The sequence below is a fragment of the Myripristis murdjan genome, chromosome 16 (assembly GCF_902150065.1).
Source record: "Myripristis murdjan chromosome 16, fMyrMur1.1, whole genome shotgun sequence".
Taxonomy (NCBI): Eukaryota; Metazoa; Chordata; class Actinopteri; order Holocentriformes; family Holocentridae; genus Myripristis; species Myripristis murdjan.
In genome coordinates this window covers 16,657,105-16,671,959 of record NC_043995.1, presented here as the reverse complement: position 1 = coordinate 16,671,959, position 14,855 = coordinate 16,657,105, and the positions used below count along the sequence as shown (strand labels likewise).

At 39.0% G+C, this 14,855-nt stretch overlaps 1 protein-coding gene across 1 annotated transcript; it reads left to right on the top strand.

Annotated features, from left to right (window-relative positions):
* The first annotated feature begins 1,280 nt into the window (after positions 1-1,280).
* Positions 1,281-14,368, top strand: c4b (complement C4B (Chido/Rodgers blood group)). Its single transcript, XM_030072755.1, has 40 exons — positions 1,281-1,369; positions 1,705-1,894; positions 1,988-2,165; positions 2,291-2,361; positions 2,476-2,564; positions 2,666-2,748; positions 2,872-2,959; positions 3,100-3,223; positions 3,376-3,517; positions 4,067-4,179; positions 4,567-4,914; positions 5,012-5,203; positions 5,757-5,903; positions 6,035-6,161; positions 7,119-7,190; positions 7,292-7,504; positions 7,631-7,745; positions 8,077-8,147; positions 8,279-8,418; positions 8,536-8,751; positions 9,181-9,232; positions 9,355-9,444; positions 9,543-9,749; positions 9,970-10,045; positions 10,208-10,400; positions 10,510-10,614; positions 10,732-10,894; positions 11,017-11,198; positions 11,336-11,494; positions 11,606-11,665; positions 11,745-11,835; positions 11,932-12,103; positions 12,220-12,310; positions 12,465-12,539; positions 12,648-12,750; positions 12,895-12,984; positions 13,099-13,203; positions 13,578-13,661; positions 13,760-13,892; positions 14,000-14,368. Exons 1-40 carry the CDS (start codon positions 1,296-1,298, stop codon positions 14,139-14,141), a joined length of 5,166 nt encoding a protein of 1,721 aa, XP_029928615.1. The 5' UTR covers positions 1,281-1,295; the 3' UTR covers positions 14,142-14,368.
* Positions 14,369-14,855: the final 487 nt, after the last annotated feature.

Here is a 14,855-nt window from a genome sequence, read left to right as displayed (position 1 = left end):
GCACTGTAGGCTCTTTCCAACAGCCAAAGCAAGGCTCTGACCTCTCTCTGCCTCAGATGCTCTCTGTGCCATCACAGGCTCTGCACTGGCCCTCTATGCACTGTCTGCCCTTCGTACCACCAGGCCATGCCCTAGCCCTCTATATTCGCTGACCATGAACATTGCCCCCTAAGAATTACAGCTTTATTCTGTCTTGATTATTTTTAATGGCAGGTTGACAGACTGGCTGACAGTGCCCATAGATGGACATGGGTTATGCACCATTTTAAGAGATTTGTTTTGCAGTTTTGATGTCATAAACCATGCAGTCATGTAATGATAACCCATTCTCCTGTCCTCCACATGCCTTTAACAGTGCCTGAATAGGTATAATTAGCAAAACTTGGAAGCTTAATGATTTTTTTTTTCAGAACTCTATCACTCTATCTCTGAGCAGCAATGAACACAAGGAGGTTGAACTGCATAAAAGAAACATAACTGCACATGACTGTTATGCAACTGTTATACTGACTGTTGCATAAACTTCTGCAAGAAGGTAACAGATAACATGATGTTTAAAATAGATCTGATTCACTACAGGGAGAAAACTGTTAAACACAATGTAGGGATCATTATAGAGAGAAAACCCTTTACAACATCTTTATGGGTAGTTTGCCATGCCTGAACCATTTGGTGCAGAGGAAACAACCTTCACTGCAGTCAAACAGAGAAGCCAGATGACACAGTTCTTGTAAATCACATGATTTGGGAGAAACCAGGCTGAGCTGCAGCAACCAATGAGAGAAATAGATCCAAATTGCATAACAACCAACACAGCTCCCAAATATTTTCCATGGAGAAAAGCCAAACAGTGATGCAAAAAAAAAAAGTTTTGTAAGGTCAGTACCAAATGTGATTTTTTAAAATGTGTTTTTCCCAAGTCCAATTTGACCTGTTTTATTTCCAATCTCCTATTTTTTGATGAAGCTGTTTAGAGAGAACTATTTTCAGTCTTAACAAGCCTACTGACAGACTGCTGAGGCAGAAAGCAGGACCTGTAAGAAGCACATTTGTTCAAGCACTAAATCTGACAATATTATTATTTTGACAGCTATTGTAGTGACAGTTATCGTGAGTAACACCGGGCATCACTCTGAGCAGATGTGGACTGCAGATTTCCTGAGTTAGATCCTCTGCGAAGGAACAGGGGGAGTGTCTTAAGAAATGAAAGGATTGAGAAATACAGGGGTGGATGAACCATAAAACCCTGTTGATAAAGCCTGTGGCAGAGCAGGCAACAAAATAGAAGCTGGACAATGGAGTATCACATCTTTCCTTTGCTGCTCCTCATCTTGACTCTGGAGTCTGGTCTGGGAGAAACAAACAATGGGTAAATGTTGGAACAGCTGCATGAAACTATAATTTGTATTTGTCATGTGATGCCAACCTATTTTTTCATGTAACAATGTCTTAAAATTATTTTTCTGGCTTGTGAGACTTGCTATTTACACATCATTTTTTAAGGGGATGCCAAGATAATATTTATAATCAGTTGTGATGATTTTTCTGCCATTTGCCTCAGTGACAGTTCAGTAAGCTTTAACTACAATTTCAGCTTTGTTGATGTGTATCTGCATATGAAAGTGAAGAATTTATAGTCAACAGTTCTCATGTGCAAAATGGTGTAGTGGATAGATAAGTGATATTTCCCACCTTAATGTGCAGATTCCTCATCTCGGCTCCCAGTGTGTTCCATGTGGGCGTTAAAGAGAAAGTATTTGTCCAGGTGGAAAATTCTATGTTCAACGTACCTATTACTCTCTACCTGGAAAGTGGGATTAATACAGAAGTGACGTCCAGGAGGGTTCAGGCTACATGCACTGAGGATGAACCAACCAAAACTGTGGAGCTCATCGTATGAGAAACTTCCCATTTCAAATGTGAACACAAAAATGTTACACAGGGTTAAGATGATATTTACCTAATTATCCAATTTCTATCTGTACAGATTGAAAGGGACAAGATGCCAGTGCTCTCCGAATTTAAAAGTAGTCCTCCATACTTTTTGCTGGTGGCAGAAAGCCCACATTTCAATGAACGGAAAATGACAAGGGTCTTGGTCTCTAAACACAGGGGCTATATTTTCATTCAGACTGATCAGCCAATCTACAACCCAACACAGCGAGGTAAAAGAAAGTAGTCCATTTTTTTTTTTTTTTTTTTTTTTTTTTTTTTACAAAAATTTTAGTATTTGGCATAGACTGTTTTTATTACCATTAATCATGCTGTTTGTGGATTCTCCTCTTGCTAGTGCATTACAGGATATTCACTCTTGATCATACAATGAGGCCGCATGAGGAATTTTTCCAGTTATCACTGTTTGTGAGTGCATATAATTTTGTACATTAATTCAAAGTTGAAATGCATGTAGTGCAATTTTTTTAGACATGTATGTGATCTTAAAACACCAATGCAACTGATTTCCATGTCTGATAGAACCCTGCTGGAAACAGAGTAATGAAGGTGGACAGAAGAGCAAAGGGAGGAATATACAGCGGCACATTGAACATACCAGATGTCTCTGAGTACGCTGACGGATTCACTTTAACTCCACTGGTAAAAACATTTAACACAGGGGAATACGTGCTTATGACATTTATACTATATGTATGTTTTCTTTAAAAAGAATGGGTACATGGAAGATTACAGCCCATTATGACGGTGATAAAGAAAATGCTGCTGCTCGAGAATTCAAAGTCCAGAAATTTGGTGAGGTACCCACTGGATATCATGCTTATTTTAGAACAATTTTGTTAGTAATATATGACATATTCCTGCCCCTTAATATATGTTTTTTTTGTTTGTTTGTTTGTTTGTTTTTTCACATGCTAGTTTTACCAAGTTTTGAGGTGAACATCAGAATGAAGCAAAGCTATCTTTTGCTGGACACTGAAGAGTTTAACTTAACCATCTCAGCCTTGTAAGCTTTGATTAATTTATTAAGCAACCATTAACAGTTCTGTTATGCTAAGTAATAACTGACAGGCACATTAGTTTGGGGGTGTTCATCTTAAACACTATATCTTCCAGAGCTTCATCACATGTAATGCTTCTTTGCAGGTACACATATGGGGAGAAGGTCAAAGGTGCTTTCCACACTCGATGTGGGGTGGTGAAAAAGGGCTTTAGTGGTGGTAAAACAGAGAAGCCTGTCTTTCTCAAGGGATTGGAGTCAACTGGTTCGGTAAGAGAACATACCCTTACCCAAAATTTATAAGTACTCAACAACTGAGACTGGACTGAAAACCTGCCAGTAATTTCAATGAGACAAATAAAGAAGTGTTACATAACATTTAAGTTTGATTTGGAAACAAATGTATCCATCATTTCTTGCAGGTCCAGGATGGGACAGCAACAGTTACACTCAAGACAGCTGATATAAACAGGCAACTCCAAACTCAGCACAGGAATACCCTCTCTGATTTACAGGAGAATGGATATGAGCTATATTTTGCTGTGACTGTCACCAACATACAAAGTAATTCACACACTGGAACACAAAAAGGGATTTTAGAGATATCAGAGGCATGTGGAAATACAACAATTTAAATCAAGCTTTACATAAACATTGTCATAGATAAGGACAGGATTATACTACACAGACAGCTTAATAGGAAGAATATTGACTACTTAAAGGCTACCTAGTGTAGTTTGTGACCATTAATGTCACCATAGCGCACACTAGGAAAATTTGGGTACCTTTATTGTTTGTATCCCTTGTTCTTCCAGCATGCCATAAGCATGGGGGCGACAAATTACGCACACTTATGCAGACAATGCAACTCTGCAAATGTCCTTTAAGGTCAGACATGCATTCAACATATTTATTTGGCCTCAAGAACACAAACAATGTGTTTTGTTCGAGACAAAACCCAGCGTCTTTACAAGGAAAACTACACTGGTTCCCTTTATTATTGTGCACCACAGAAACACTTTGGGTTCTTAGGAGGGCATTTTATTGGAATAATTTTGTAGTGGAATAGTTTTTTATTAGAGCTAATAAAAACAATCTCCATTGTTTGTCAAGGTGGTGAACTACAAGAGGCAGAAATTTTCCTTCCCATTGTCTCCCAACGATACACCATTGACCTGTCTCGAACTCGCTCATTTTTCATTCCTGGAATTCCACTAGATGTGGTGGTAAGCCTGAAAAATAAGCCTGAAAAATACATGACACATGCTTGTTCATATGAAGAGTTCATTTGCAAAAACAGATAAAAGCCATCCTTAAAATCAATACACCTTTTTCACTGATACTGCTTGGAGTACACACACACAAATATACACACACAAACAAAGCATGATTTAGGATAATAAACATTATGCCAGGCTAAATAAACATATAAAAAATAGAAATAAATATGAAGTAAATTGTAATAAAATTCAAAACAGTTTGAAAAGATTTAATAAATTCAAATGGAGATATCTGTTTTTGCAAATGAACTCTTCATTTATTAATTCATACATACATACACAAGGGCCCTTTGATGGTTTTGTATGATAAGGAAGTATGTGTTGTTATGGCAGGTGATCACACGTCTCCCAGATGGCTCCCCAGCAGCTAATGTGCCAGTAAAGATTAATGCACCAACATCCCATGAAAGGTTCAGACAAGTCACCACCAACCAGCAGGGGGCAGTGTTTGCTGTCTTCAATTTTCCCTCTGGAGACGGTGCTGCAGGCGAGGTAACCATTGATGTTAGTATCACCAGCGAAGGCCTGCAAGAGAGCAAAGTCATCCAACGTGCCTCGTCACCACATGGCTCCTACCTGTACCTGAGCATTACCAACAGGATGCACACTGTGGGAGAGTCCCTTTCTGTTACATACCAAACTTTAAATGGCAGTCCACGTAGAGACCTCATATACTACATGGTGAGGCACATCTGAATAAATTCAAAATGAGGGGTTTTCACAAGAATTAGTTTTTTGTTTGTTGGCTTGTTGTTTTAACAACTTGCTCATGTCGTAGGTCTTTAGTCGAGGGATACTGGTGAAACATGGTTCCCTCAGATCTGGAACAGTAACTAAAGACAACCTGCCAATAACACCTGATATGGCTCCATCCTTCCGTCTGATTGGTTACTACTACAACAAGCATGGTGACGTCATTGCTGACTCTGTACGGGTAGATGTAGAGGATATGTGTCAGGAGAAGGTCAAGGTGAGTAAACAGTGAAGATAAATGTGACACTGTAAACAAACAGACCTTTACCTCTGTTGATTATAGTGTTTGCAGATTGTGTCAGTTTATGTGTGCATGCCTTACGGTATGTGTGTGTGTTTGTGCCTGGTACTATTACTATTTTTTTTTTCTGAATTATGTGACTAATAATAAATGGTTATTCAATCCAGATGATTGAGCTGAGGCAGGGAGGGCAGGATTTACTGATATCTGCAAAGTGACATAGAAATCAGGTACACAGACAAACCAGACCAGCAAACACAAAAGGCAAACACAAAACGGAACAAGAAGGGGAGGGGAGAAAGAGAGGGAGAGCTGGATAAGATCTTACTGGAAACAAGCTGGATTCTTGACAGCTAAGGATCAATAATAATGCTGGTCAGCGCTTATCAGCCCAACAAATATACACAAAAGCTTATGGTACCACACTGGCACATTTACCAAGCTCACCTTGTGTATGAGCATTTACAATTTTAATATTTTATTTTGATTTACTAAAGGAAGAATTTACCCTCTTACCTGTTAAATTCAGGTGTCTACACCATTCCATCAATATAACCCTAGATCAACTGCAGAACTAATAATTGATTTGCCTGATGAGAAAGCCAAAGTGGCCTTGCTGGCAGTGGACAAGGCCATCTATGCTCTCAAGGCTGATAATAAACTCACAGCCAAGCAGGTAAGGCCACTCCTGTTTCATGTTATACCAACAGTTTTATGTAGTTTCCTCTGAATCCCAGTATATCAAGATTTATTTTAATCCATACACAATAGCATGGTGAAACAGAGTTTTTAATCTGCCTTTTTCAGGTGTTTTCCTCCATGCAGTCATATGACCTTGGTTGCTCATATGGTGGAGGAGCTGACCCCGAATCCACAATAAATGATGCTGGCCTGACTTTTATATCTCGGTCTATGAACTCACTACAGAGACAGGGTAGGAAAAGAGCACAAGCTGTCTTCAAAAATGTGATTCTGATTGTTTTCCTGCATCCCAGTGTTGAGTACATTCTTATTGTCCATCCATGATCATCTTTACAGTAAGTAACTCCTTAAAAGTTATGAATGGGGGATATAACTGACCATCATTCCAGTGGCCTTACTATTGATTAGTCATAAAAATTTCATGAGGGATAGAAACGGAGAGCTGATGAACATGAGTTGATGCTAGATCAAAGGAATGGTGTGTGATCAGATAGCTCAAAAGAGAATATGCTGCAAAATTTTTGGTTATTATTGAAATATTACCAGGCATACCTGAATTGCAACTGAAAATGTCATGATATACTTATAAACATTTGCAAAATATTTGTAGAACACATATTCAACTCTAAATATACATGTTGCCTTGCTTTAGATGGTTAAAAGGGCAATGGCATTTCTAAGGGCTCAAAGCTGCTCTTGGGCCTGTGCAAAGTACTATTTGACATCATATTGTAGCTGCTTTAAGTACCCTGTGACAGGAAAAGACATTAAAATCAATAACATGATCTCAATGCATGCATATCATTTTCAGATATACAGTAAATGAGGAAACATGGCTGTAAGACCGAAGTCCATGAATAATAAAAAGGCTAAATAGGGAAGATAAAATAAGCTGCTGTTAAAACTTGTGTTTACTGCCTCTTGCACAGGAGGACAGCACAGTTTACAGATGATAGTCAAAAATGAATTGTTTAGTTGACTTATATCTAGTTCTGCTGGCTGCTCTATCATTGCCCTTGCACTGCTTTATTATGGCTCTTTGTTCATATGATTGTGAATTTAAACTGTATCTGAGTCTAAAAGTTGGATATCTCCAGCAGTGAGGAGATGTAGCCACTTGCCTACACTTTTGCAAGACTGAACAATGAATAACATTGCTTTAAGCTCTAAACTGATATTTCTCTCCCAGGGTTTGGCTGCAACTTACCTCTTGTACGGCAAAGACGCTCTTTGGACCTGCAACAGGAAATGATGAAAATAAGTAAGACAGCATACTGGCATAGCAACTGCTATCTGAGAGAATCTTTACCAGTTCTAGAAAGGATATGCTGAAAACATGTTTTCTTTATCCATCACTTCCAGAAACTAACTACTCCAGTGAGAAGTTGCAAAATTGTTGTGTTCATGGCTTCACTCTCATCCCCATGAAGCGAACGTGTGAGGAAAGGGCTCAGAGGGTCTCTCAGCTAGATGCAGACCCTCTCTGTGCAGAGGTCTTCCTTGACTGCTGCCGTCAGGGAGAAAAGCTGAGACAGAGGAAGAGACAAGAGGATGCCCAGCAAGAACTTGGGAGAAGTAGAGATAACTTGTGATTATAGATGCTAAACACATGAAAAATGAAATGGAATAGCATTTCATAAGTTTGGTTTTAATGATGGAGAGACTTGAAATGCAAACATCTAATTTTCTTCTTTTCTACAGCTGCCAGTGCATTGGACATTGAGGACTACTTTTCTGACACCGCCAGGCATAACATTCGGCGATATTTCCCTCCAAGCTTTGCATTTAAAGTATATGACGTGAATGGCAAATTAAGGTAAAAAGTGGATGATCAGCTTATAAAGTTTTTTTTTTTTTTTTTTTTTCAATGAAATACACTAGTAAGTTACTGTCATAATGTCCTTTGTTTCCCTATGGTGTTGTCTGTATATATTTGACCGTTAGTGTAGATTCAGTGGCAGTATTTGTTGTTTCTAAGGTTGGCAGTGGAGAAAACAGACTATTTTGCTGTTTTGCTCGCTGTAAGTCACTATGGATAAAAGCATCACTGCAATGTCTACAGAATAAAATGTAAATGCAGCCATGCTTCAGGTTCATTGTATTACAAGTGGTTAATTTATTGTATTGTGATTGAAAATTCTTTTTAGTCACCGTCTGACTCTACCTGATTCCATCACCACCTGGGAGATTCAAGCAATCAGCTTATCTCCATCATATGGTAATAATGTAATAACAGTAATGCAAAAATGAAATGGCAATAACATTCCTCTTAAGAAATACATGTCATATTTGATTGAGAGGCTTGTTATGAATGATTGCAATTTGTCTTGTCTTACTTATATCCTACAGGATTTTGTGTAGCAAAACCATGGGAGTTTAGAGCATTTAAGGACATATTTGTGTCTCTGAGATTGCCTTACTCAGTGAAAAAATATGAGCACATAGCCATCACACCTGTCATCTACAACTATAAAGATGACCCTGTACAGGTAAAAGTTTCCAACATACATTGTAGCCTAATTATGACATACAGTGACACTGTGCAATACACATCATGCTTTTTTCTTTCTTTTCTTTTTTTTCTCTCTATACACTTGCTTTTATAGCTGGCAGTCCACATGGAGCAAACTAAAGGGCTTTGTTCTCCTGGTTCAGCCACTTCTACAGCTTTTGTTAACATTACCATGGAGCCCCAGTCTTCCCAATTTGTCACTTTCTCTGCGGTCCCCATGGTAACAGGTGAAATACCCATCAAGATACACATTTATGATATAGAGCAAGAGGCAGGAATGGATGCAATTGAAAAGACTTTGAACGTTTGGGTGAGTAACAAACATGTATTTCTCCTCTTTGTGAAAGACAAGTTTAAACCCGTTACTGCCTGAATTTATTTACAATTATCTACAAAAGTATATTGTTTGTATTTTTTGCCTTCAAGCAGATGCTAAATTATTGGTGGTAGAGTGCTTCCAATACAATTCTTGGTATGTGTGAAATATGCATCAACAGCATCAGTGGGATACATACACCACCTTGGCTGCATTAAGACTGGAAGTGGTTTCATATGTGCATCTGAAATTAAAAAATACCTAACTTAAGTAATTGGGACCATGTACAAAGTTGCCACCTCACTACAAATTGTGTCCAGTGAGGACATTTTTGCTGTAGCTGGGTCTCTAAAGGAGTTCTGAAATTTTGATGTGTATGTCACAAGGCACCCAATAACTCAACACACATCTCTCATGTTGTAGGCTGAGGGTATAGAGCACAGAGAGGAGAAAACTCGTTTGGTCAAACTAGACGGTGAGTTGTAACAGCATTTTTGTTTTCAATAGAGTTTGAAATTAATCACTGTATTAATTCTCAGTGGAGAGCATATTTTAGGAAATCATAGTTAATCTATCAGCATCTCTTTGTCTTCTCAGGGGAGAATGATGACTCATTCATCATTGATGGAATGCTTCCAGATGACACAGTTCCTGAATCCGGCTCCAATATCTTTATTGAGATGGAAGGTATGTACAGCTAGATGCCAAGTTGTCTTTACTGTGTAAAAGACATTTAATGTCTTTTCTACTGACCTTGCTCATCTCAAATATCCCATTGTATACAGAGGATGGATTTAGCCAGGCAACTGTGAGGAAACTCCTCTCTCCTAAGGGGGTTGCTGCTATGCTCAGAATGCCTACCGGATGTGCAGAACAGACAATGACGAAACTAGGCCCCACTGTCTTTGCCCTCCGCTACCTTGACGTTAATCAGCTGTGGTTTGAGCTGCCTGTTGGTACCAGAGATGAGGCTCTTAATTTCGCAGAGAGAGGTGGGAATATATACTAGCTTAATTTTGACTCAAAGAATATTTAAAGCAGCATAAAGTTTGATAAATTCTATCACATGTTATTTGATAATTGACTTTTTGTGAGACAATATACAACACATTTGAGGGGAGAGAATGGTGTTATTTAAGTATGATGCAGGTCTGAGGACATTGCTGTGTAATTTGAACATGCTGATTGCTGAGAAAAGTTTCTCTTTATCAGGTTATCTAAGAATGTTGACTTATAAAAAATCTGATGGATCTTATGGACCATGGTGGTCACGGCCATCTAGTGCTTGGTGAGTGTACTGTGTGTTTTATGCTGCCATAACAGTTTAGGACCTAAGGTAGCTATTTCCCAGACTGTAGGTAAGTTTTCTCTATCCCCTCTCCTTCATCTTTGCTTAATTTTTTCCATCCCCCTTTTCCCTCTCTTTGTCTGTTCTTTGTTTTGTCCTCAGGGTGACTGCCCATGTAGTGAAAGTGATGTCCTTGGTGGCAGAACGTCAGTCAGTGGCTACTGGAGAGCAGGGGAGGAGGTCTACAGCTGTATCTGCAGAGGAAATCAGTCAATCAGTCGGCTACTTGCTCTCAGTACAGAAACCTGATGGGTCATTCACTGACCCAAATCCAGTGATGCACAGAGGAATGAAGGTTAACTCTTTCAAAAGCTGTATAAATTAGAGAACTATAAAGTGTGATTTGGCAGCAGAGTCAGTAGCTATGAGCTGGGTGAAACACTGTCACTCTGTTTTTAATGTAGGGAAGAATTGGAGACAGAGATGAAGATGCATCCATGACAGCTTTTGTGACACTCGCACTGAACCGGGCACTTCAGTTCACAAGAGAGGACCAGCAGAACAATGTGGTGAGATAATATTAATGTTAGTTAATGATTTTAATCTTAGCTAACAAACAGTGTTAAATAATTTGAAAAATTAGGCGCAACAAATTGAGTGACCTTCTTTGTGTCACTTTCCACCAGGAAGCAAGCATTCTAAAAGCAACAATGTACCTTCAGTCACATGTTGATGAGCTTGAGAACCCCTACGCTGTTGCCATTGCAGCCTTCTGCCTCTCAGTTTGCCTGTCAGATAAAACACAGGCTTCACCGGCCTGGAACAAACTCCAAGCACTGGCTACTGAAGGCATGTCACATCAGAGTGTGGTTAAAATGAAAAGGCCTATGACAATATATTATTTCAAAATCTTATTAAATGCATCATCATTTTTGCCCATGCATTTATTTTATATTCCTTTAACTAATCAGTGACAAATGGGTGCCGTGTATGGAAAGATAATGCTGAAGTGGAACAGGCCGCCGTCACAGTGGAAACCACGGCTTATGCCCTCCTAACCGCAGTAACACTTGGGGAATCTGAGTGGGCAGACAGTGCAGCCTGCTGGTTAACTTCACAAGAAAGACTTGGAGGAGGTTTCAGCTCAACACAGGTAATTGTGATGCCAGATTGAGAAGAAGAAGAAATAAAATTCTATAGGCATGGTACTGTAGGCTTCATGCAATCCCCATGTTCCAAATCTTGTACCACAAAAATCAAATGTGTTAATACTTATCATACCATGTTCAGGATACCTTTATAGCCTTGGAAGCCCTCTCAGAGCATGAGCTGAACAGGCCTACAAGGGCCTTCACAAAAGTGGGAGCAAGGTTCACTGTTCCAGGAAAGAGTGACAAAATAGAGCTGTCTCTGGAAAACAGGAGGGAGAGAGTGGAATCAGAGCTGAAGGTAGCATAAAGCATTGCAAGAAATACATTTGAATGCATGCATAAATGTCTTACTACATACTTACACAGTCTTTATTTCTCTTTTCTTTTCTCTTCTGTGTGCCCATCTTAGAAAATGATTGGGAACAACATCAATGTGGTGGTAACAGGAGAAGGGAGTGTCAAACTGAAAGTGAGTTTGTGTTGATTTAAGGTCTCAATAATGTTTAAGAGAAACAAAACGTACGGTAAAGCACCAGTCTGTTTGGCAGGTTGTAAAGGCTTATCATTTACTGGAGCCTAAGGATCACTGTCAGGAACTGTCAATCAATGTCAAAGTGGAGGGGAAAGTGAAGTACACTAGTAAGTCTTGGCCATTTATACCATTTCAAAAATCAAAATCTAATGCAATGATGAAAAGGAAACATACTGTTGTACTGATGACTGCTGTCTCATCAGCTACAATCATGGAAAATTATGACTACTATGAATATGAAGACTATGATGCAGCGAAAAAGGATCGAGTCCCACGGTCAGCTATTGAGTGGTTTGATGCTCGTACCCGCTACAGGAGAGATACTGATGACAGCTCAAAGTCACAAGACACTGTTACCTATGAGGTCACCATCAGGTTAGTGAAAATGATGTTCATGTTTGCCTCCCATAAAGTGTGTAGACCTTTGTTGGAATGGGTCACAAAATCAGATCAGCATCTCAATTCGCCTGTGTCTATTCCCCTCTGTGTAGTCACGACCTAAGCAGGAATCTCACAGGAATGGCCATTGCTGACATCACACTTCTGAGTGGTTTTGAGGCTGTAACTGAGGATCTTGACAGGGTTGGTGCCCATCTTCCTTCATCATCAGTGTCATCATCCACATCATGGTTCAGCTGGGCCAAATTTTAGCTGGCAAAGAAAAAAAAAACACATGGAGAAATTGACACAGCGTTGGCATGAACATCTGTCTCAGTTGATTCTTATCTTTTGACAGCTAAAACAGCCGCCAGAAGAATACATTTCTCATTATGAGGTCACCTATGGAAGAGTAGTGATCTATTTCAATGAGGTAAGACTGAAATCTATACAGATATGCAAGAATTTTAAATGCTCAAAACTAAATTTCTCTCTCTGTCTCTCTTTTCCTCTGTCTTTCCTCTCTCTCTCTCTACTTTAGTTAGTAAACAGCAGTGAGACTATTAAATTTGACGCTATCCAGAGGGTGCCAATTGGCCTTTTACAGCCTGCTCCTGCCACATTCTATGACTATTATGAACCAAGTAAGCATAAATTATTATTATTATAAATATATATTGTTCAATTTTTTAAATAATTTTTTTTCTGCACGTTCTGTTCATCAGTGCTAGGGGACATCTTTGTTCCATTCACCAGGAATTTACAGACTTCTTGTGCTTTCCTCACAGACAGAAGGTGTACTGTGGTCTACTCTGCCCCCAAAAGAAGCAAGATGGTCTCCAAACTGTGTTCAGGGGATGTGTGCCAGTGTGCAGAAAGTAAGCCTTTATTTCAAGCCTGAAACTGACAAACATGCCTTTACTTATTGAGTAATATTCTTAACGTTTATGCATATGATGCTAAATATCATGAAACATCTGTTGTTTCTCCAGGACCCTGTCATAAACAAAAAAGTGTATTTGAGAAAGTCAACGGTAAAAGGATCACACTGGATGACCGTTTACAACATGCTTGCTTCTTCCCGACTGTGGATTACGGTCAGTACTGCACAAGGCAATACAGTGTTTTGGTCCAGTTCCTTGATTTGAGAGTGAAACTGGAACAGCTGGGACTGTGTTTGCTGGACATTGTGGTGACAAAGTTGTCACCATTAGGAGGCTCAAGCAGGTTAGCTCTGAAAAAAACTCATCAGAGTCCTCTAAAAAACATCAGTAAGGCAGTAAGTGACATTCAAAAATGTCTTAAATGCAGTGGAACACATAAAAACATTCAGCTAGAATAAAGATGCTTAAAGTGCCACGACTCGGGATTTAGCATTGACCCTAAAACTTAATTATGATGAAATTAATGATGTCCAAATGGTCTAGATGTCCAAATGGCATAACCTTTCTGGATGGTTGTGTTATTTCAGGATACATTATTGAAGTTCTCAGTCTGTCTGTGAAGAGCAACTTTGAGCTTTACACTGCTAATGTAACCGAGGTACTCAGAGCACGTAAGTATACCCACAAGACTTATATGTTATAGTACTAATATTTAAGTTTTAATGATGCTGCTGCAAAACAAAATGGTTATACACTCGGTGTCTTCCAGATGGAGATATTCATGTAGCTGAAAATGCTATTCGAGTGTTCGCCAAGAGGCTTCAGTGTAAAGGACAGCTGGAGACAGGCAAACGCTATCTCATCATGGGCAAAGATGGCACCACAACCACCTCAAATGGACAGTAAGTCTGGTCAATGATATTAGTGAAGGATTTTGATCTCTAAAATGTTATATTATATTATATTGATTCATTCTCCCTCTGTAAACCTGGCGTTTCACTCTCTGCAGGATGCAGTATCTGTTGGAATTAAACACCTGGGTTGAACAAGTGCCTGAAGAGAGAAAATGTAGAGGATTCTCCTACAAAAAGGCCTGCAAAGCATTTGATGATTTTGTATCTGAGTACAAGGTAGATGGCTGCAGACAGTGAATGTTCACAAAACTGGCATAAGTTTGATTTTCCTGCATGTTACATGTACAATAAACCGCATTAATTACCCATGACATGTACAGTCAACATGGATGCTAAGGTATATTTTGTCCAGTATGCTTTTTAATGGCTCTGTAATAAAAGTCACAAATTACCTGCTACAGATCACAGAAAGGGCACCCTTATAACCCTTATGTCATTTTTTAGCAGTGTTATCAGATTATTAAAGCAAAAGCATAAATAAATGAGTTGTGTTGAAACATCATGGGTTGATTCATTCAGCTTGATTTAATCCACACAAGAATATACACATTAAAATAACAAGTGCCTTGCCACAGTATCATTTAAACGATTATTTATTGAAATGTATGAGTCTAATCCCCCATGAATTGGTATGCTAGTTTAAATACATGTATATTACTTATTTTGTATAGGAAACGCCTCCATGTATCTCTAAGGTTAAAGCCTCATAATGTAACATTTGAAATGAAACACAGCGTAGCCTGTTGTACAAATCGCTCATGTCTGGCTGTATAAGGACAGAACACAACGATGGGGAGAAAAAGTACATTCACAAACATCCACTCCTCTCTTTAATGTCCAGCCAAAGAGTGAGATTCATTTGGGTTTACTGGTATGATTTAGCTTTCCTATGTATTTATTTTTGATGTCATTTTTTTTTCCTGTTGCCAGCAGTAAAGGACCTGAGAGAGG

Excerpts from the sequence above, each read along its gene's own strand:
- c4b (XM_030072755.1), top strand. The coding sequence starts at position 1,296 with ATGGAGTATCACATCTTTCCTTTGCTGCTCCTCATCTTGACTCTGGAG. Across the intron at positions 7,505-7,630 it reads CCAGCAAGAACTTGGGAGAA|CTGCCAGTGCATTGGACATT; the intron begins GTAGAGATAACT and ends TCTTTTCTACAG. Across the intron at positions 12,540-12,647 it reads TAGTGATCTATTTCAATGAG|TTAGTAAACAGCAGTGAGAC; the intron begins GTAAGACTGAAA and ends TCTCTACTTTAG.